Source organism: Phaenicophaeus curvirostris, chromosome 20, assembly GCF_032191515.1.
Source record: "Phaenicophaeus curvirostris isolate KB17595 chromosome 20, BPBGC_Pcur_1.0, whole genome shotgun sequence".
Classification (NCBI taxonomy): domain Eukaryota; kingdom Metazoa; phylum Chordata; class Aves; order Cuculiformes; family Cuculidae; genus Phaenicophaeus; species Phaenicophaeus curvirostris.
This window is the reverse complement of record NC_091411.1, coordinates 7,014,708-7,036,705: the sequence shown is the minus strand read 5'-3', so window position 1 is coordinate 7,036,705 and position 21,998 is coordinate 7,014,708. Positions and strand designations below refer to the sequence as shown.

General features: G+C 51.6%; 2 protein-coding genes across 6 annotated transcripts in view; one reads left to right on the top strand and one right to left on the bottom strand.

The window, feature by feature from the left end:
* Positions 1 to 3,441: 3,441 nt before the first annotated feature.
* DYNC2I2 (dynein 2 intermediate chain 2) lies at positions 3,442 to 11,010 on the top strand. Its single transcript, XM_069873402.1, has 9 exons — positions 3,442 to 3,528; positions 3,827 to 4,081; positions 4,804 to 4,913; positions 6,662 to 6,819; positions 7,223 to 7,332; positions 8,583 to 8,750; positions 9,018 to 9,250; positions 10,068 to 10,225; positions 10,626 to 11,010. Exons 1-9 carry the CDS (start codon positions 3,451 to 3,453, stop codon positions 10,856 to 10,858), a joined length of 1,503 nt encoding a protein of 500 aa, XP_069729503.1. The 5' UTR covers positions 3,442 to 3,450; the 3' UTR covers positions 10,859 to 11,010.
* Positions 11,011 to 11,078: 68 nt separating this feature from the next.
* The window catches only part of SPTAN1 (spectrin alpha, non-erythrocytic 1), a 42,573-nt gene continuing 31,653 nt past the window's right edge, over positions 11,079 to 21,998 (bottom strand). For 4 of the 5 annotated variants that reach the window (XM_069873404.1, XM_069873405.1, XM_069873406.1 and 1 more), the window contains 16 exons: positions 21,316 to 21,436; positions 21,086 to 21,207; positions 20,455 to 20,587; positions 19,937 to 20,035; positions 19,501 to 19,660; positions 19,231 to 19,307; positions 18,874 to 19,083; positions 18,311 to 18,607; positions 17,735 to 17,847; positions 16,931 to 16,948; positions 13,905 to 13,959; positions 13,302 to 13,498; positions 12,936 to 12,989; positions 12,380 to 12,526; positions 11,920 to 12,067; positions 11,079 to 11,401 (listed from right to left, as the gene is read on the bottom strand). In XM_069873404.1, coding sequence (XP_069729505.1) covers positions 11,276 to 11,401; positions 11,920 to 12,067; positions 12,380 to 12,526; positions 12,936 to 12,989; positions 13,302 to 13,498; positions 13,905 to 13,959; positions 16,931 to 16,948; positions 17,735 to 17,847; positions 18,311 to 18,607; positions 18,874 to 19,083; positions 19,231 to 19,307; positions 19,501 to 19,660; positions 19,937 to 20,035; positions 20,455 to 20,587; positions 21,086 to 21,207; positions 21,316 to 21,436 — 2,077 coding nt within the window. In that variant the 3' untranslated portion in view covers positions 11,079 to 11,275. Of the gene's footprint in view, positions 11,402 to 11,919; positions 12,068 to 12,379; positions 12,527 to 12,935; positions 12,990 to 13,301; positions 13,499 to 13,904; positions 13,960 to 15,134; positions 15,198 to 16,930; positions 16,949 to 17,734; positions 17,848 to 18,310; positions 18,608 to 18,873; positions 19,084 to 19,230; positions 19,308 to 19,500; positions 19,661 to 19,936; positions 20,036 to 20,454; positions 20,588 to 21,085; positions 21,208 to 21,315; positions 21,437 to 21,998 lie in introns of all 5 variants that reach the window. The other variant, XM_069873403.1, reaches the window with a different exon arrangement.

Sequence of the window (21,998 nt, the reverse complement as noted above, 5' to 3'; positions counted from 1 at the left end):
AAAGAAGCAGCAGCACAGATCATCACCGTAGTAATAATAGCCACTTAGAGAGACTTAGTAGCCTCAGGCTAGTAACAACCCTTTCCCAGTTCTCCCCGATTTTACCTTATTTCCAAAGTAGTGCTGCTATGTCAAACCAAACCTATTTCTGTATCTGATGCTGCCATGCCAAAAAAAGAAAAAGCAAGATATGATTTATTTAATAGTATCGATAGACTGAAACCCCTGCAAATCAGAGGTTTTGGAATAATGAAGGTCAAATCTGCGGTTACTTAGAACCATCATCTGAAGCTGTTTGCTCCTTTCTCATCTTCAGGAGAGAAAAAGTCCAGACACACACCACGTTACCGGGAACACGTACTACATTTGCAGGAACTTTGCATATGACGTGCTGACAAAATTTATTTACTTTTGGTCTGTTTTGCATATCCAAATTCCAGTTTTTCTTATCTCCCTTCGCCATCTCAAAACCCACAAACTTTTCTCCTTAAATTCCCACTGACAAGTTATTTAAAGTTTTTAAATTGTAGTCTGCCCTTAGCACTTTTATTACGATGCAGACTGTATATAAAGTCACAATTGTGATATTTACTCTACTCTCAAGCAGTAATATTCCTTTGCAGTTTTAATCATACCAATTAAAGATAATTTAGTGATGACTTAAGACCTATTTATAGATGATAAATCATAAACATTAAGAGCCTCTTAAGAAAAACTGCTATTTCATTCAAATATTTAGTATCAGTTACTCAACATGAAGTAAACTGAGATTAAAAAATGCCCCTACTTCCTGTATTAAACTATTTGCAGTAGAAAAACTCATCCTGCAATGCTTACGTTATGCACTTCCAGGAGATCGTTGAATTGGAATAGAAGATACATTGATTTCACTCATTCGGGGACAGATTATCTTATCACTGTTTTGCATCTCCAGGCTTATCTCTTAAAATACAAGCATTTTGCAGTAAGTGCTGTACTAGGATTTCACAAACGACAGCAGCAGAGCACTGTTTTATCACAGAATCACAGAATAACCAGGTTGGAAGAGACCCACCGGATCATCGAGTCCAACCGTTCCTATCAAACACTAAACCATATCCCTCAGCACCTCATCCACCCGTCCCTTAAACACCTCCAGGGAAGGTGACTCAACCCCCTCCCTGGGCAGCCTCTGCCAGTGCCCAATGACCCTTTCTGTAAAGAATTTTTTCCTAACGTCGCGCCTAAACCTCCCCTGGTGGAGCTTGAGGCCATTCCCTCTTGTCCTGTCCCCTGTCACTTGGAAGAAGAGGCCAGCACCCTCCTCTCTACAACCTCCTTTCAGGTAGTTGTAGAGAGCAATGAGGTCACAGCCCAGCTCATGGATGAACGTGTTGGGGCAGAACAGCAAGAGAAGGGACTGGAATCCTGCTGTCACCAAACCAGCACGTTGTTTCCAATACTCCTGTCTTTTAAAGCTGCTTTGTAAATGGATGCGTAGAACAAGGTGGAAGCAGAGAGCTGAACTAGACATGAAGATGACAAAGGAGCCTCAAACGCGTGGCTATGGACACCTGGTTGAAATTATAACAAGAGTTCCAGAGCTGTGGCTTTGGGATGTCTCACTTGTGTTATTAGGATTTGTAGAAAAGGTCAGCAGAGTGTATTTTCTCATTAAGTATTGTCGTGCATGTCCTGATGTTTGACACAAGAAAAAATGAGCCATACCACAAAAAAAAAGGACATAAAAAGTACCTTTCTTGGCCAAGCCAGCCATCCCATCTGGTCTGTGATTCACTGTCCCTTGGCAGCGACCAGAAGAGAGGTGCCAGGAGCAGCAGGCAACGGTCACACTCGCATTCTGGCACTGGAAAGCAGGCTCCGACTACCCAGCAGAGCTTCCCGAGGTTCTGGAAGTTCAGATTAACTCCTGTGCTAACCAGAGAGGCTACGGGGCTAGAAGGATCATTGGTCCAGCCCAGGCGTGCATTTACATCCTTAGCTGTGCTGCAGACTATCGCAGACTCACGGAATGGTTTGGGTTGGAAGGGCCCTTAAAGCCCATCCCATCCCACCTCTGCATGGGCAGGGACACCTCCCACTGGATCAGGGCTCCAAGCCCCATCCAACCTGGCCTTGAACACCCCCAGGGATGGGGCAGCCACCCCTGCTCTGGGCAACCTGGGCCAGGGCCTCCCTGCCCTCACAGGGGAACATTTCTCCCTAAGATCTCATCTCAAACAGCTGAAAACCATTCCACTCATCCCATCCCTGCTCTCCCTGATCGAGCCCCTCCCTAGAGCCCATTTCAGCGCTGGAAGCTGCTCCCAGGCCTCCCCGGAGCCTTCTCTCCCCTCGGCTGAACACCACCAACTTCTGCAGCCTGCGCGAGGCTCGTGGCGAGCCACAGGAGGAACCAGAGCGGGGCAGGACCTGGGCCCTGGGGCTTAATCATAGAATCATAGAATCACCAGGCTGGAAGAGACCCACCGGATCGAGTCCAACCATTCCTATCAAACACTAAACCATGTCCCTCAGCACCTCGTCCACCCGTCCCTTAAACCCCTCCAGGGAAGGTGACTCAACCCCCTCCCTGGGCAGCCTCTGCCAGTGCCCAAGGACCCTTTCTGCGAAAACTCTTTTTCCTAATGACCTGAACCTCCCCTGGCGGAGCTTGAGGCCATTCCCTCTTGTCCTGTCCCCTGTCACTTGGGAGAAGAGGCCAGCTCCCTCCTCTCCACAACCTCCTTTCAGGGAGTTGTAGAGAGCAATGAGGTCTCCCTTCAGCCTCCTCTTCTCCAGGCTAAACACCCCCAGCTCTCTCAGCCGCTCCTCATAAGGCCTGTTCTCCAGCCCCCTCACCAGCTTCGTTGCTCTTCTCTGGACTCACTCCAGAGCCTCAACATCCTTCTTGTGGTGAGGGGCCCAGACCTGAACACAGGATTCGAGGAGCGCTCTCACCAGGGCCGAGTACAGAGGGAGAAGAACCTCCCTGGCCCTGCTGGTCACACCGTTTCTGATACAAGCCAAGATGCCATTGGCCTTCTTGGCCACTGCTTCTCTCCTTGCTTTTGAAGGAGGGGCCGTTTCACCTCTTGGAGCTTCGCTTTCAGCAGCTGCAGCACCTCCTCCCCCTCAGCCCTCACCCCCAGTTTGTGAAACACTTCACCCTCCGGAGAGCGGCCCCGCGGCAACCCGGCCACGAGGGGCAGCGCCGCCCGCGCCATCTTAACTGCTGGCAGCCCCCGCGCCCGCCCGCCTCTGTCACCGCGCGGCTGCGGCCGAGGGGGGAGGAGGAGCCTCCCCGTGGCTCGGCATCCACGGCGGCGCGGGCCGGGGCAGCCGCCGGTACCGGAGGCGAAGCGCGGGCCCGCCCTGCCCTTCTCCAACGTGGCGCCGCGCGGCTCACCGCGCTGCCCCGTCGCTCGCCGTGACGTCACGGACGCGCCGCTCTCGGCCGGCGGCGCCGCCATGTTCGGGGACCGCGCGGCTGAGGGCGCGACCCTCGAGTCGCTGTGGCGGAGCGGGCGCGGCGCGGCGGGCGCGGCGGTGAGGGGCCTCGTCCCTTCCCCCGGGAACCTCGCCGCCTGCCCCCCTCCTCCCTCCCGGGGGGCGCTCACGCCTTCCCCCTTTCCCCCGGCGTCCCCGTCCCGTGCTTGCAGCGCGCGCCTCGGGCGTCGCTGAGCGTCTCTGGGCCCAGGTCAGGCGAGGCCGCCAAGCCATCAGCACCGCCCAGGCCGCCCTGTGCTCCCCCAGTGCCCCTAGGAAATGCCAGGAAGGGGCTCCCAGCGTTCTGTGCAGCGCTCTTTGTTGTTTGTGGTACTCAGCGTCTGTCTTCTTTTACTAGAAAAGCTGCCAGACGGTGAAAATCTCCACAGCAGAAGCCGCGGTGCAGGCTCGCGCTGCCCGAGAGGCCGCGGTGCAGACGGACCAGAGTAGAGACGCTGCCCCAGACTTCCAGCAAGAAGCCCAAGTAGATTACGGTAGCCTTCTGTCATTCCTAAAGAGAGTGGAGGATGCTGTCATTAAAGAGCTGAACAAAAACTGGAAGAGCCGTGCCTTTGATGGCTTTGAGGTGAACTGGACGGATCAGAATGAAACAGTGAGTTGACAGAATTCAAATCGCTGTCATTACCCATGTGGTGGTGGTTGCAGTGTCTCTGACGTTTTAGTTCCATTTCTTACTGCTGCAATTATTCTTGCCAGATTCTAATAATTGGGAATTCCTAGTTTTTTTTCCCCAGCTTTCTCCCTTGCTTGTGGCCTGGCCTTGCTTGGTAAAACTCTTCTTCCTCCTCGGGACTGCATTGCAGCAGTGTTGGGAGCGGGAAGCCCACAGCTGGTGTAGTCTTACCTTCAGTTTCCAGCAGTCCCTTTGGAGCCTGCCAAACCAGCAGGTATCTAGGAACAGCGGAAGATGGTGACTTGGCAGCTCTTCCTGCTTGGATTATATTGGTTTCGTGCACAGACCTCAAGAGCAGCAGTGGTTTCCATCAGTCAGTACATGTTGGTGCAGTCGTTTTAAAACCATTGCTTCTGCTGGCATCGTACCTGTGGTCTGTCGTAAATCCCTGTAGCTCAGCCTCCCAGAGCTGTCATGTAGCCCCTGGAGTGTGCCGTCTGAGAGGGGTAATTCCGAAGTGACAGCCTGTTTGGCAGGCTCACATGCAGGTTTTTTCCCCCTCTCCTAGGAATTAAGCACCTTTTCCACAGCTGTCTGTGTGCTGCTGGGCCAGTGGGAAAGCCCACGCTGGGGCGTGCACAGATCTCATTCCTCTGCGATCGGAGATTATTGCCTTCGTGCTTGAATTTGATCTCTTCTAGGTGTTGTGTTTGCATACGTTATCGTACCCAGAGGCTCGGGATCAAAACCTACAAGTTACCAGCATCTCATGGAATGCAACAGGATCTGTTATTGCCTGTTCGTATGGCCGGTGAGTATCTGAACAGATTGAGAGGAGCTGAGGGCGATGGGACATCTCAGGCTGACCTGGATTATAGATAGGATTGCTTTCTTTCTCTGCAGTAATAAATGTGACATGTATGTGTGTTTGTGTGTATATATATACACACACACACAACCCTTACACAAGTTAAATAATTCATATTGAAAGAAACAAAATCTCAGGGCAGTCTTAAACTATGGATCTTATTTCTTCTGCCTCCCTTCAGCCCTGCAAATGGATGCATGAACTCCTACTGGTTTGTTTCTAGCTAGATTGTATTTGGAGAGAAAACGTGAAGAGTAGATGCGCTTGCAAATACAAGAGGGAGAGGTTTGGAAGTCTGTGCTGAAGGGGGTGTTGCTTTAATGTGGTTTCTTAGCACCCCGGGTGAGCCTGGCGCCCATTTGCGCCTGCGGGCACGGACATGTGCTAACAGATGTTTAAGCGTTTCTGAATTGAGGGTAAGTGTCCACAGCAGCCTCTCCTTTCTCTGCCCCACTGCTTCCCTTATTCCTTTTCCTTTCACTACCTTAGATCAAAAGCTCTAGCAAAAAAGGATATTCCTAAACCATAGAGGAAAGAAAACCACAGCAAACCTGTACGTTACTGTTCCTTCTGCTCTTCCAGCCCACTGGTGCTTTCAGATGAAAATGTGGTTTCTGTGTCGGGGTTTCATCCCTGGGTAGAATTCCCTTCCGTGAGCTTATGGAGTCTCTCTGAATCTATAAATTTTAGTAGCATCCTTTAATACATCCACAAAACCCTTTAATAAGAAGTTTCACAGCTCAACTCCTTGTTTGATGAAAAATTGCTCCTTTTCTTTGCTCACTGTCTCTTCCGATAGAAGAACTGAGAGTGTCAAAGAGAGGCAGTGGAAATCAGGCTGAGAATAATTGCTTCCTGTCCCATCCACTGGCTGCCCTGTAGATTCTGTGTCCCTTGTGTCATCTCCTTGTAGCAGGATGGGACGTGACACCCATCAGCGAGGTGCTAGTGCCAGGCTCACGTCAGGGCTTGGTAAACCTGTGATGAACGAAACACAAATAACGAGGGAAGGAGAGTGGCAGGTGTCTCATAGCATCCCAGAGCAATAATTCATGAGACACTTGTGGCAAACAAGTGCGATGGGTGTAGAATGGGATGGAAACCTCTAGAGTGGGATGTGTGGCATCGTGTGTGCGGGGCCAACACCATTTGGGGGCTGTGAAGAATGTGTGGAGGCACCTGGACTTCAAATCATGCTGCTTCTCTCAGGCCGAGCAAGATTCAGGTCATCTTTTCAGCCCCATCAGGCCTCCAGGCGAGACATTTCCTCACTATCCATTCTTAGACCCTGGATCTTTGGGTGCTGGTTTGGGGGAACAGTAGTTTGCAGCTCAGCCAGTTTGCAAATCAGCAGCAATTTGGTCTCTGGGGCTTTCATTCCCAGATGCTGACAGCAATTTTCTGTCTGTGCCCTTTAGATTATTCCCACTCTTTGCATGGTCGGTTGGTCTTGGAATAGTGACTCGTATCTGAGATTTACCTGCAGGCGCTTTATTCCGCTGAGCACTGACGCACACAGTGTAGGTACAACCCTGCAGAGAAGTTTCATTGTCTCGTGATCCCTTCGTCTCAGTTTTATTTCAAGCCACAAAGCTGCACGTTTAAATGACAAGAGGGGCATATCAGAGCTCTGCTGGGCTGGGATTCTCTGTGGACCAGCCAAGGCAAGACAAGAGCTTTCTCCTCTTCAGGTTGGATGATGGAGACTGGAGCACGGAAAAATCCTATGTCTGTACCTGGAACCTGGACAGAAGAGGGTTGAATCCACAGCGCCCTGACCTAGTGGTGGATGTTCCCAGTTCCGTCATGTGCCTGGCTTTCCACCCCTCCCAGCCTTCCCTGATAGCTGGTAGGTTGCTCCTGCCTCAGCTCCCATCTGAAATGTGCCCTTAGTTCCTTCAGCTTAGATCATTTCTTCCCTCTCTCAGCTCAGCCTGAAATTTCTTGCTGAGGTAACAACATTGCAGCTCCTCAAACTGAGGAACCAAGCTCAGTTGGTGGCACTGTTGCTTCTGAACTGCAAGTTGCTGCTTTTTGAGCGACATCTGTCTTTATACCATCTCCTCAGGGAGAGGTGACAGGAGATTCAGGCAGGAAGAGCCCATTTCTTGTGGTGGAGTTACATTCTCTCACCCCAGAGCGACTGTGCCCTGCGTTTTGCTACCAGCCCTGTGGAGCTGTGGGTTTCTCTGCTGCTTTGTGCGTTTGCTCTGAGCTATGGGATGTCAGGTGTTTTCTCTTTGCCCTTCCAGGTGGCCTCTTCAGCGGGGAGTTGTTGGTGTGGGACACCAGCAGAAGAGAGGACCCCGTGCTCCGGAGGACGGGGATGACAGACGACACTCACACCGACCCCGTCTATCAGGTAAAGGACAGCGACAGCAGGCGGGGCTGGGGGAGGCCCGAGTTGCTGTTGCTCCGTTTCATACTTTTAGTTCTTACTCACCTTACTGGTGCTTCACCTGAATCATAGAATCATAGAATAACCAGGTTGGGAGAGACCCACCAGATCATCGAGTCCAACCATTCCTATCAAACACTAAACCATGTCCCTTAGCACCTCGTCCACCCATGCCTTAAACCCCTCCAGGGATGGGGACTCAAACCCCTCCCTGGGCAGCCTCTGCCAGTGCCCAGTGACCCTTTCCGTGAAGAATTTTTTCCTAATGTCCAGCCTGAACCTCCCCTCGTGGAGCTTGAGGCCATTCCCTCTCGTCCTGTCCCCTGTCCCTTGGGAGAAGAGCCCAGCTCCCTCCTCTCCACAACCTCCTTTCAGGTAGTTGCAGAGAGCAATGAGGTCTCCCCTCAGCCTCCTCCAGGCTAAACACCCCCAGCTCTCTCAGCCGTTCCTCATAAGGCCTGTTCTCCAGCCCCCTCACCAGCTTCGTTGCTCTTCTCTGGACTCGCTCCAGAGCCTCAACATCCTTCTTGTGGTGAGGGGCCCAGAACTGACCCCAGGATTCGAGGAGCGATCTCACCAGTGCTGAGTACAGAGGGAGGAGAACCTCTCTGGCCCTGCTGGTCACAGCAGTGCTCAGTCAGGCCTCTACACTTTGGCGGTTACGTTCTCTTGTGATTGGCTGACCAAAGAGGTGTTTGCTGAACTGGAAACTCTGTACAAATAACATCTCTGCTCAGGATAAACGACGAGCAGGACAATTCCTGTGCTGTAACTGTTGATTGGTGCAGATGGAGCCAGCAGCACCTGTAGTGGATCCTTAGTGGGAAGCTTAAGGCGACGTGAGGGATCGCAGTGTGCTCTGCAGTCAGGCGTCCTGGTGGTTCCTGTCCTTTTGGGGTCTGTGGCTCCGGGTGGGCCGTGTGTTTTCTCACCTGCTGTCGGGGCAGTGGCGCTGGGTGACGGTGCCATGAACAGCACGGCTCCAAAGCGATGGCAGGTGACCCAGGGCACAGATTTCAGCCCCGCACACCTGCAGGGCTTTCCCTCCCAGCTCCACAGCTGCGTGCTGGCTCCCAGCAGGAGCCGAGGTGGCCCCACGATGGCTGGTGCTGCTCCCGTGCTGGTGGGGGGCAGGTGGGACGCTGTGAGCTGCCGAGCTGGGGCCTGACAGTGGCGACAGCCCTCTCGCCATCGGCCCGCGGTGTTTGGAACAGGTTATCTGGGTACCTGACGCCGAGCCCGGGGCCCACGGGCGGCTGTGGAGCGTGTCGACAGATGGGAAGATCCTGGTGTGGAGGGAGGAGCGGGACGGCCGGCTCAGCTTGGCCACAGGATTCGCCGTGGTGGCTCAGCAGGTCCCGCGCAGCACTCGGCTGAAGAAGGTGAGAGCTCAGCCGGGCAGGGAGGGCTGTGGCAAAGCCGCTCCTGCCTCCAGAGCTCACCCCTGACCCACCGAGGGCTGGGGAAAGCCCCTGTTGAACTCAAACACTAACCCTCGAAACCCATTTCCTTTCCCATACCGAAACCGCTCCTCGGAGGAGCTTTGCCAAGCGGGGGGTAGAGCCTGAGCAGAGCTGTGAGCACCGTGGCTGCGCTGGGAGCAGCTCGTGGGGTGGCAGCAGGCTCACCGCAGCTTTCTTTTCTCCCAGTTCACCTGGGGCGAGGCAGCCGTGGGCATCACCTCGCTCTCTTTCTCCCCCTTCGATCCCCGCGTGTTCGTGGTCGGCGTGGAAGGCGGCTGCTCCCTGAGATGCTCCACGGCAGCCGAGGCGCTGGCTCTCCCTCGCCCGGGCGGTTCCGTTCCCCTCAGAGCGCCGGCGGAGCTCGCCTTCTCCCCGCAGGGCGGCCCCGTGTACGCCGTGAGCTGCTCGCCCTTCCACAGGTGAGTGCTGCGCGTTCCGCTGCGTGGGGGGGACACAATCCGCCTTTCTCCGAGAGCCCTGCGGGGAGGGGGGTGCTGGGAGCTTGTCCCAGCGCAGGAGAAACAACGTCCCTGGGCTCTGGGGAAGCTGCTGCGTGTGGGCACGAACACAAGGAACACCACAGAGTTTGCCTCAGTGCAGCCTGGACGCTCACCTGGGAGAGCAATTTAAAGATGAGGAGCTGGAACAGGCTGCCCAGGGAGGGGGTTGAGTCACCTTCCCTGGAGGGGTTTAAGGCACGGGTGGACGAGGTGCTGAGGGACATGGTTTAGTGATTGATGGGAATGGTTGGACTCAATGATCCAGTGGGTCTCTTCCAACCTGGTGGTTCTAGGATAAGGTCATTTCTGAGCGCTGAAGGGGTCTGTGCCTCAGAGACCTTACGGGGAGCTGCCCAGCTTTAAAGTGAAGCTCCCAGCTCTGCCTGCGTTTTCCCACCATCCATGGAAAAGGCCCCAAGCCGCGTTTCCATGAATCCCGCTGACAAGGCCCCATTTGCGCTGGATTGGAACGAGACAAACGTGGTGCCAGTGTCGCCCGTCTCTCCGCAGCAGCTCAGCCCACCCTCAGCCCTCATTAGACTTAATTGCTGGCAGTAACGATGCAGTGTGTCTGCAGCCCCCAGCCCAGGGACAGTGGGGGAAGTGCAGCTGTAGGGAACGCGCTCAGACCTTTGCAAAGCACCAAGATCATCCCAGATTACCATCCTCGACTCATTTTTATTCTGTACCTTTAGCAATGAGGCCAAGAGATGTTTCTCGCTTCCTCGCCCCCCAGGAACCTCTTCCTGAGCTGTGGGACAGACGGACAAGTTCACCTGCACTCCCTGCTGCAGGTGGAGCCCCTCCTCTCCCTGCAGCTATCGAAGAAATACCTGTTCTGCGTGCGCTGGTCTCCAGTCCGGCCCCTGCTCTTTGCAGCTGCAGCTGGGGAAGGCAAGTGACCACAGGGCCCATTCCCAGGCACAACATTAACACTGTGCTGCGGTAATTAGTACAAGTCAATGGTATCAACGAGCATTCCCCACCACAGTTCACACTGTGCGCTCAGTGCAGCATCATTTCTAGCTTCCCAGAGCGCTTCAGCCCCTAAAACTCACTTCCAGCTTCCTCAGTTTTGGCGTTTACTTCTAGAGCTGACGGTTTAAAATAAGAAATTCTTCCCTAGAAAACCACCCAGGCACTTTTGAGTTTGGGGATTTTGCAGAGCTGGTTCAGGTCCGACAGCAGAATAAGTGTCGGCTGTCGCAGCCCAGACACCGGTGGGGGGAAGCGGGTCCCGGTTGGGAGCAGGCGGATCCCGAGCTGCTGCCGGCAACCAAGGTTTGTTGTGCAGGGGCCGTGCACCTGGTTGACCTGGAGAAGAGCTCGCAGAAGCCAGCCCTGTCCCTAGCGCTGGGCCGAGGCCCCGCGTACTGCCTGGAGTTCAACAGCCGGCAGCCCCGGCTCCTGGCAGCAGGAGATGCTGCCGGCACCGTCACAGTGTGGCAGCTGAGCTCCGACTTCACGGAGCAGCTACCCTGGGAAAGGGCTCGGCTGGAGCAGCTGGCGAGCGAGATGATGGACTGAGGCAGCAGAACTGCTGCCCGGAGCTCCTCGCGGCTCTGAGAGAGGAAAGGTATGAACTCACCTCAAACATCCACAGCTGGACCTTCATCCACATCAATTAAACATGATTGGACCATTAAACTTTGAATCATTAAACTTTGATAGGAATGGTTGGACTCGGTGATCCGTTGAGTCTCTTCCAACCTGGTTATTCTATGATTCTACGATAAACGCAGGATGATGTGGTTCGACCAGTAACTTTTATTGAAGCACACACCGCAATACGTTTCTTTTCCCTAAGAGTTTAAGCTAAGCACTTTAAGGTTACATCATAAAGTAACATTGATTATTGTAGAACACAACGAGGGAGACACATGCAGAGCTACAGCCAGCAAACGGGAGCGTGTTCTTTGCATCTTTCAGTGCGAGTGCCGTAGATCAATTCACAAAGAGGGAACGTGTGAATTCGATGTAGTCGTAAGCAGAAGGAAGCTCCCTGCCCTTGCTGTCCATGTAGGGCTTCATGTGAGAAATGCAGTAGTCGGCCTGCTCCCGGGTCAGGTTCTGAAAGAGAGAGCACAGAGGTGGAGGGGGCGCCGGGCGGCTGCTGCTCTCCCCCCTCCCAGGGCCAGCAGCACAACTGCACCCGGCGCGGAAACGCTGCGACTGCCGCCGCTGTTCGGCTAAGGGCTGCAAGGCCTGAGCCCTCTTCCCGCCGCAGAGAAGACGCAGCAGGTCGCCGATACAAGGAAGCGGCACAACCTCTCTGTTCCTCTGCCAGCTGGCGGGGCTGGGGCAGGAAAAACCTGCTGCCTGGGCAGGGCCGGGGAGGACGTGTTCCTGCTGGCTCGGTTTCTCCTGTGAATCGCTCTGGAGAGACCTCTCCCTCTCATCTCATGTAAGACTGAAGCACGAGTTTCTGGGGACTGACCCAGGAAATGTGCCCCCTCCACAGGCCTCCCAGTAGCTCCCGTCCCAAGCAGTTCTTTGGTGGTTAACGCTTCCCGGCAGAGCTGTCACCTCGTTCCACGAGGGAAGAGCCTCCGCCCGTCCTTCCCCCGTGGGGCACGGCTGGTGCTCACCTGGTAGAGCTCCTCCTTGGTCACGTAGGGCTTCCCCTCCGAGCTGAGGGCGCGGAAGGCGCTCTCGATCTCCTCGCTGGATTTCACGTTCTCTGTTTCGCGGCTGATCATGAACGCCATGTACTCCTGCAGCGAGACGTGTCCATCCCTGCCAGAGAAACAAACCGTGTGAGACAACCCCGGAATGCCCCGAGCACAAAGCTTCCGCACCCTCGCGGGAGGCTTTGCTGGGAGAGACCTAATGCTGTAAATGGTCAACACCAGGTCCTCTGCCCTTAACTCCTTCCCAGGTGTCAGCCTTCCCCTCCTCAAGGCTGCTTTACAGGAGCTGCTGTGACAACAGCCACAGCCCCTTGGCAACATCATCACTTCTTGGTGTGCGAGAGACCTCCCAGCGACTCCCCACAGGACACGGACCCAACGTTTCTCAGAAGAGAAACACAAGGTGCCGCCCCCGTACCTGTTGGGATCGACGGTGTCAAGAATGGACTCGAACTCGGGGTCAGGTTCTCCTTCCTCAACCATGGGCAGGTCGTAGCCCAGGGAGCGCAAGCAAGACTTGAACTCCTGGTGGTTCAGTCGTCCGGATTTGTCCTTGTCGAAGTGCCTAAAAACACAAAATAGAACCCACGTTGTAAGGCGTCGGTTGCCTAGTACCTAAAAACTGAGCAGGTACCAGCCCGCTCTGGACAAATGAGCGTGGATCAATAAATGGTTGTATCTAAAGTACGTAAAAGCACAATGTTCTGTGCCTAAAAAGCATCTAGACTGGCTCTGTTCCCAGCTGGGATGCAGCGGCTCTCCCAGTTCCTGCACCACAGGTGGCTCTCGGGGAGCTGTGGCTGCACCCAGCCGGCATCTCTGCAGGCTCCTGCCTTCAGGGCTGCTCGGCACAAAACAGGGTAGACAACAAAGGAGCTACCGCAGAGCAGGGAGAGAATCCTGGGAACAGGAGCCACCCACGTGCCAGGCCCATCTCACACACGTTCCTCCAGCGCCCTTTCCCTGCGACTCACTTGAACATCATGCTGAACTCCTTCAGTGCCTCCTCGGTGACTCCGGTCGTGTTTCTGAAAAGGAAGTGGCAGAGCTGGTGAGTGGTTCCTGCGCTGCAGGACCTGCTGGGGTCCATCTGCCCCACAGCAGACGACGCCACGAGCAAACGCCGCCCCGTGTCGCCACCGTCCAGCAGGATAAATCGACTCCCCCCTGATGCTGTGGCCAACGGGAGCTGTTTCCCACACCCCAAGCTCAGCCTCTGGAGAGGGCTGGGAGGCAGGGGGATCCCCAAGCTCCCCACACCCCTCAGAGACTCGTTAGCACAGAACATGGTTGCCCCTCAGAGTCAGAGAGGCTTTGAGCCACCCTGGGGCCACCCTTACCGAGCCTGGATCTGCTGCTCCAGGTTGTGCTGCATCCTCATCCCCAGCTGGTCGAGCTGGTCCCACTGCTGCGCCAGCCCCACGGTGCTGTGTTCTGTGTATTTGTTGTCCAAGATAAGGGCCTCTTCCATGGCTGCCCCCAGGTCCTCAATCTTCTTCAGCTGGCTCCTCATAGCTCTGATTTCCTGGTGCTTGCGCTGCCGCGAGGAAGGGAAAAGGAGAAGATCAAGGAGAAGTCAGAGCACAGGCTGGCAGGTATTCAAAACAATGTTCCTCTTCATCCCCGCTACTGGAAGTCAACAGGGCTTGTGAAACAGTTTGTGAAACAAAACCCCCTCTTATTAGGAAACCTGCTGAAACTCCCACATCCTCTGCCCAACGCAGCTTGTTTAGAGAAAAGAACAACAGGAAAACTATATCAGAACGTTGTTTAACTGCTTGTGATAGAAGCAGACACTGGATACATAAACATCACCCCGAAGGGCTCCTCAGCTACAGACAATAAGATGTTGCTGCTGTACAGTCGTGGGCGTTCCCATCCCTGTGCTGTTCCCGAGCCATCGGCTGGAACAGGCTCGTTAGCGAGAGGTGAGCATTGCTTACTTTAGTAGCTTCCAGCTGCGATTCCAGTGTTCCCGATTCCTCCACCATACAAGACCTAAACAACAAAACCAGAGTGAGAAAGAGCGCTTCTCCCAGAAAAAATGGCAGGTGGGGCTTGAAATTAACAGTCCTTCCTTGAAAGGATCAGTGCTTACAGCCGTATTGTTCTCCTGAAGATATTTAAACTCTGGTTTAGTGTTTTGTTTATTCTGACTCATCCTATTGCAGGGTGACAGGTGCATCTTGTTTGATTGTTACTTCTTGCTATAGTTAATTTCTAGCCCCATTTGAAAGGCAACACCATCAGCAGCCACACTTCATGCCAGATCCAAAGCGCCCGCTGTACTGGCCCTCACGGAATTAGACACGCGGTGCAGTCCCGCCCCGTGCCCAGCACACACACACCCCCCCCCCCACGGGTGATTCGCTGGGGTCGCTGTTTGCTGTCAGGTACAGGAGCTACAGGGGATAAAATGGGGACAAGAGAGCTGGAAAACTCCTGGTTTTGGTTTAGAAGTGACGGTGACACTGCAGTTGTCTCTGCAGAGAACCACGGGGCTCTTCCACGCAGCAGGGCGTGGTGGACAAGTGCCTTTTCACCCCACCTCTCCTGTGAGGAGAAGCCGAGGCTCAGCCACTCCTCAGTCCCAGTTCCACACGGAGCTGCTGGGTGCGCTGCAGCTGCAATGGTCGCCAAGGTCTGCTGCACGCGGACAGGCTGCAGGAAGCCTCCAGACACTGGCTTTTTCCCCCAGAGTCCAAAGCCACCTTTAAGCAGCAGCGTTTAAGACTCTCTCACCTTCCTGCGTGTGTGGGGAGAGTTCAGAATGAACGACAGCGAGTGGGCTGCCCTCTCCTCCTCCAGCTGTCGGATTTGGGTTCCTAAAGCTGGTATGGAAGGCGCTAAACCCGGGTTTGTGCCCCCGCTGGGGTCTGTTCTCCCTGAGCAGGGGTTTCAGGGGCTGAGTCGCTGCAGCAGTGGCAGCGCAGCACACCTGGGTGTTTCTCACCTGGGATCAGGGCTCGGGTTCAACGCACGCCTAAAGAGACAAAGCGCACGCCCCGAACCCTGAGCAGGAAGCTGGGAACCAACCACGAAAAGAGTCAACAGGAAAACAAACCTCCAAGCATCTCTAAGCCGTGAAAGTTAGTTGGAAGGAAAGCGAGCCTTGGAATTAAAAGAGTGCGTTTGAAAACCAACGTGAGGTAAGAAAATAAAGAGGAAAAAACCTTCCAGATAGATCATCCCCAACTTCATACTGATAGACACGAATGACACGACGGTACGCTATGCTAGTCAAAGGAAAGAAACCAGGTGAGTTCCAAAAAGGAAGAAAGCAAGCAGAGGAAAGAACACACCCAACCACGGCCACTGCACTGGAGCCACACTCCAAGCCGGCACCACCACCTTGCAGCAAACACAAGCACGTACCGAGCGAAGGGAAACGTGTTCAAGTGCTGGTTGCACACACGCAAAAATAACAAGTTATTTCTGTACAAGTCACATGCAAGCGAGTCTCACTAAGAGACCAAGTCTTGCAGTTAACTCATCCAGATTCTTTAACGGCTTTCTTCTGCCTTAACATGGAATTCCTCGGCCTCCCTGCTCCAGGCAGCACCAGGAACACACAAGCAGCTCCAGCACACGGAGAAGCAAGGTGTGCACACAGCAGCTTTTCTCTCAAAGCGCCTCCGAAGCTCTGCCTGCCCCCTTGCCGAGGGGGGCCAAGCGCAGCCGCCACCCCTTGGGGCTCAATCTGTGTTTCTCATCTGTTCACGCAGAATTACAGACAAACTCCGCTTGCCGTAGCAGCAGCCTTTGGGGAATTTGTTCAACAAAAAAGTCTGGCACGGCGATCACCGACTCTGACCCCATGTCTTTTAGTAAATGGCTCCTTACTGCTCGTTCATTCTTGGACACCAGAACTAAAATCTACAACATGGCTTTACGAAGGGGTGGGGAATCTGGCATCCATTCCAGGAAAATCTGCCTGGTTCCAACGAACTGTGCAACAAAAATGGGGCAAAGTATTTTTATCCAGCAGAAACAGCAGAACGAGGCACTGCAATCGTTACAGAGCAAATAAGAAGCGCAGTTATCTGCTGAGGCTCCACCCTTTTATTCTGAAAAGCCTTCTCTGAGCAAGGCCTGGCCCCTCCCTGGCGCTTGGCTGACACGCAGGCCCTGCCTGGCTCATGTGCCGCTCATTAGATTTCACACCGGGGCTGCTGACGGAGCCGCTGCTGGGCTGTGGGGTTTTCATACTGAAGAAATGGAAAGGGGTTGGCAGCCCAACAACACCATGAGGACATTTACAGAGCTTGTTATTCCCTCCTGCTTCTGGACAAATGGCCAGTGTGCATCCTCACCAGGAACTATTCCACAGCCACAAACTGGACTTAAAACCCAGGCGAGCTCACGGGCTCCTCCTAGAAGGGTTTTGTTTCCTCCTATTAGGAATATCTTTGCAGGGCACGGTTATGTGACAGATTAAAAAATGGGCCACTCTTATTAGCATAATAAAGAGCTTTTAAAATAAATAATTTCAGTAAGTCCTCTTCATAGGAATTTTCCCTCCTTACCAAAAATGGCCAAGATTTGAGGCTTTAATTGTTCTGAGAACAGTTATAATGGAAAAGTTTATTTCACTAAGGAAGCCTCTGAAAGCTGGAAAAGCAGGAACATCAGCCATTTTCCAAAGGCAGACTACTCCACGTTCTCACAGATCTCATCAGATTAACTCGTGGGAGCCCTCACAGAGAGCAAGAACAAACGTTCCGATTTCCCAGTTAGGCCAGCGGCTGCCCATTAATAATTTCCTCTGCTTTTGACTAGGAAATGGCTGTGTTTGTACTTGGTCTGCTCCAAAATCTGGTTTCCTGTGCCTGCACCTCAGCCACACAGCTAAGCTTTTCAAATAAAAGGGGTTTCAGCGCAGCTTTCACAAGCGATTGTAACGATAGAAGAACACACACAGAGCAGAACACATCACCCAGTGTTTAAGGATATAAAATTCAATACTAACCCATCTAGCAGGTAAGTCCTGTGGAATGGGAGGATCCAGACATCAGGCAGCAGGACAGAGACAAGACAGTGAGAGAGGGACAGATTTGGGTGGGAAGCAAACATCAAAAAGTTAAAAATCGTATTTATATTCCGTTATTTCATGAAGACACCTACAGAACCATTTGTAAACACACAAAGACACAGAATCACAGGATTACATGAAAACAGAACTTGCCTCCTCTGAACCCCAAGCAGGTGCTCAGCCAGGGCGCGGGGGCACTGGCTCAGCACCACTACTTCTCTTTTCTAAACTTGCTCCTCAGCCTCAAGACTTTATTTCTAACACAGCTGTTACTGCTTTCCTCCTTTTCTCCCAGGCGAGGGTATCATTAGGCCCAGGGCAAGTGATTTTTTCACAGCTGCTTTCTCCACTGAAACTCTGGTGAGGTTTCCAATATTCTACCTGATACACAAAGAGCATTAACGGAAACGCCACCAGCAGCTCAGTCTGCTTCTAGCAAATGGTTCCCCACGCCCCCCCGCTGTGCTGCAGAGCGAAGAGTAAAGTCCTGGAGAACTGGAATTACTGCAGGAAAATTCATTTAGAAGCAGAAACATTTTTTAAGTACTGTGTTTCAGGGCTTCTCCTTTTCCTTGTGGCTAATGGGGCCTCCCTCAAATCCCAGCTGCAGGAAATAAGTCCTGAGTGGCTGTTATTCAGCAGGAGACATTTACAACTGAGGCTGACCAGAGAGATACAGGACAGAGAGAGAGATTAGCTGAGGAGTTCCCCAAGGGCAGCTCCTGGGAAGACAAACTCTACCTGGTCTCCTGAATCCACTGATGGAAAGCGTTGGCATGCTGAGCAAATTCCTGGCGCAGTTTGTCATTTTCTTCCTGCCTTCTCTGTTCCTTCTGCAGCTCCAGTTCACGTTCCTGAGAAAAGAACAAAAATAACTTCAAAAAGAGAAATAATAGGATTGCCCTCATCAAACCCCCCAGAGCTGCACAGCAGCACAGTTCTGTAGCTCAAAACAAGACCAAAGGCTCAGTGTGCCCTGGATATCCAGACAACATCGTCTAAGATGACCACACAGAACGTTCCTACCGCTGTCTTGAGAACTGGAACTGAACCAACAGTTACTTTACCGGACAACAAGAACGTTAAACGCTACAGTTCGGAAGCAAGGGACATGTGCTCTATGTTTTGAAAGACTGCAAATGTTAGACCATGGAAACGAGTTCATAGCTAATGGAACTTTTTCTTTGCTCCCAGATCTGGAGGCGTTTCCATCTGTAGGATAGCAACAAGCTCCTGTACTGATTATCTTGGAGGGTAACTTCCAGGCAGGAACTCAAAGGTCATAACCCATGACAAAAGTCTCCCTCTGTGACTTGCCTTGATAATTTTCTGTAGATTCCTCCAGGTTTCCTCAAGAGCCTCCATAGTGAACCAAGTGTAGGGGTTGGAGGCTACGCGGAAACTCTTGATCTGGCGATCAAGCTCTGCCAGCTGGTTGAAGTCAGCTTGGGCAGAGCTAAGTGAAGAACGGAAAGCATCATGAGCTTCTCGCAGTGCTTTGATCTCTTCCAGTGAGTTACAGCGCACGGGATCTGTCAGGTCTTCCTCAGCGTTCTCAAACCAACTGTTGAAGGCAGAAGCCTTCTTTGCAAAAGTCAGGAACAGATCCTCAACCTTGGAAAGAGAAAACGATCCAGTCATTCAGTGCAGTTATGCAGTAACACAAATATCGCTTAGGAGTTGATCTGGAATGAACATGCATCAGCAGCAGTTTGCCTTCAGTACTTATTTTTTGCAAACATCCAAAAACTCTTACGACCGGCCTCCAGGATCCTCAATAATCATTAGCAGTAAATGAAAAAGCTGCAGAAGACCAAAGCATCGTCTGTTTCTTTCAGAGACCCATTAGGTTTTTGTAGCCCCATGGTTCGGCCGCTCACCTTTCTGAAATGCTCCTGAGCCTCCAAGAGTTTCTTTTTCCTGGCAGCAGAATTTGCAAGCAGCTGATTCCAGCGTTTCATCAAGGACGCGTGCCGAGCCTCGATGGCCTTGGACTGGATATGTTTGGCTGCTAGGAGCTGGTCTTTCAGAGCAGTGATGTTTGCAATTCCCTCCTGCTGGAAAGCCTGAAGTCCAGCATCAAATGTTTCCTGAAACATTAAAAAAAGAACAAAGTATTTTAGATTGTATTTTTAACTGTTTGATATCCTGCATAAATACCAGATCCCTGTGTATTGTGGAAGAGTTCACCTGTCCTCCCCATCGCTGAGGGGGTGGGAAGCAGCATCAGCACTAACCTGTTTGGTGAGCAGTGTTTGCACAGAAGAGAGGTCGCGTCCATAATCATCTGTCTTCAGACTGTTCTCCTTTTCACCTGGAAAACACAACAAACTCAGTAAGAATGTCAACATCCGTCTCAGACATCCCTTCTATTCCAAATCAGGTGACCTTTTGGTTTGGGTCTGCTCGTTTCAAGAGCAGGCGTGAAGCTATTTGAGATCTAATGAAATGAAAGAGCGTTTCAAACGCCCTTGTGACAGGGCACTGTCTCCCAATACAGAACATACCTATCCATGATTCCACTACATCTGCTTTCCAGTTGAACTGCAGGAAGGCCGAGTTCTCATCCAATTTGGCTTTCCTCTGCGCCGCTGCTTTCTCCAGATCCGACACCTTGCCTTTGAGGCCCTTCATCTTGGCAGTGATGCTCTCCACGTGGTGATTGTTCTGCATGACAGGAGGAAAAAAATGCACAGCACATGATCTTAAGGTCTTCCGAGGCATCCTGTAAGCTGGTGACAGAGCCAGGACTTGAACCAAAAGGCTTTGTCCAAGGAACAGCTTCAAAAGCACTTTACACGAAGAGCTTAGTCAGCCACGAAAAATGAGTCAGAGCTCTTTTCCAAGAGATGACAACCAGTCCTCAGGGAAGAGCAAGACTGCCTTGAAGAGAAAGTGTCCTGGGAGGCCTTCAAAGGTTTTTCTTTACCAGTTTATGCTCACCTTTTTAATGAGATCCTCTCCATTAGCACAAACATCATTCACTCTGTCTTTGTGGACAGTAAAATCGGTCTCGAATGCTTCATGTTTTTTCAGCAAGCCCTGCAAACACCAGACGGTCACTTTTTAGAATAATTTCTCACCACTTAAAAAAAATTTATTGTTACAAATCAGCTAACAAACTTTTTCTGACAAAAATGATTGTGTGGGTAGCACATCTTGCTGTTTTTCTGTGGACAAAAGGAGATTGATGCAGACTTTCAAGATAACCTCAGCCATTTGAATGAAGCAGGACTGCCCACAAGATGCAAAGCTACATCAAGCCAGTTCCGCAGGCAATAACACACTAGGGATGCTTTTATAAAATGAATTCATGGTTGGTTTGTTTGTTTTTACGAAGTAGGCCTTCAAAAGGAACCAACAATAACTTCTAAATCAGAAAGACAATTCAAGAAAAGGTTCATTGAGCTCTAACCAACAACAATGCACCAAGAACAAAGATATCACAACTTTCTCCCTACCTGGATAGCAGCAAGGGTGTCCCCATAATCCTCACTAGCTACCAATGTCATCTTCTCATTGATCCAGGCTTCTTCTTCCTCAACATTTGCTACAAACTGCTGGTACTCCAGGGACTCCTCTAGACGCTGACCCCTGTTTGGGAAAAGAAATGTGAAATGAGTCCCAGTGTTGCTTTACGGCATTTCGATACAAGGTGTAAAAGTGAACTACAGCAGCAAAACCCAAAGAATGCAGAGCCTGAACCCTCACCACGGCATCATTCCCACTTTGCTCTCCAGCAGCAGCCTGCCATGTCCACAGCTCTAGGGATTCTCCAGGCCACAAAGCTAAAATGAATCATTTTCCCCAGCTTCTAGTCAGAAAAACATCCTGGCAGTAGACTAAGGCCAGTTCATTTCAAGTCTATGGGTTCTAACTAGTGCAAGAAAAGGCTAAACGCAGCACAACTCGTGTTTCTGCTGAGGAACTTTATCACTAAAGCTCTCTGCGATAGTCTCTTGGACGTGGTATCGTTAACTAATGACCCATACCTAAAACCCTGGAATTCAGTAAATCCAGTCATCACAAGTTTGCAAAACTGTTATAATGGATACCAAATAACCAAATTTTACAAAACCATGTCTCACACACCTAGCAGCTGCCAACTGCTTTAACTCTTTCCAGTGATCCACAAACTGAGCCAGTCTCTGCTGTATCTCCTCCTTCCCAATCGTGTTATCATCTGAAAGCTTCTTACCAGTGTCTAGAACACCCTGCAAAAGCAAAACAACTCAGTTAATGGAAAGTCACCAGCTTTCCTGTTTGCCACAGCCAAGAAAGATGTCACTTATACAGAATCTATCAAGGGGTGAGGTGTTTACCTGGATAGCAGGTTCATGGGCAGCCAATTCTGCTTCTAAGCGCTTGTGTTTTTTCCTAAGGTTCTGCACACCGGTTAGGTCTCTGCCATAGTCCTCTGAGCTAACCAACAGCTTCTTCTCTCTGAATTGCAGAGAAAAAAGAGAAAGAAAAAAGTGTGAAAATTACTTCTATAGGTCAAACCTGACAATAGAAAAAAACCCAAAACCAACCCATTAATCACTGCAAATGAGGGAACACTGCACAAAAATCCTGGATCTAAGAAACTGTCTATGTGAGTTATCAGCAAAGCGCAGCTGGCTCCTGGCAGCACGGAGGAACGTGCAGGGGAAAGAAAGGCAGCAGCAAAAGGCCCATAATTTCTCACTAAAAGATGGAGTTTCTCTGTACTTTGTCCTCTCTGCGACTGATGCCTTTTGTAAGGTTCACTTGCCGTTATCCAATTTTATTTCTTTATCTTACAAGTGTGAAAAAAAGAGTGCTCTAATTTGAATGATGTTGACATCAAGGTCCCTTCCTTCCCTCCTCCCAAGACACTAATATCAATAAGGAAAGAGCATTGGATTAATCACTACAGCTGCCTAGAACAAAGAAAGTACTAAAGACTGAAAAAGAAAGGTTTGATTTTTTGCTAGGAATTTTCCCCAAAAGAACAGAGCCAAATTTCAGTTCTCTGGGCTGAACA

Excerpts from the sequence above, each read along its gene's own strand:
- DYNC2I2 (XM_069873402.1), top strand. The coding sequence starts at position 3,451 with ATGTTCGGGGACCGCGCGGCTGAGGGCGCGACCCTCGAGTCGCTGTGG. Across the intron at positions 3,529-3,826 it reads GCGGCGCGGCGGGCGCGGCG|AAAAGCTGCCAGACGGTGAA; the intron begins GTGAGGGGCCTC and ends TTCTTTTACTAG. Across the intron at positions 10,226-10,625 it reads TGCAGCTGCAGCTGGGGAAG|GGGCCGTGCACCTGGTTGAC; the intron begins GCAAGTGACCAC and ends TTTGTTGTGCAG.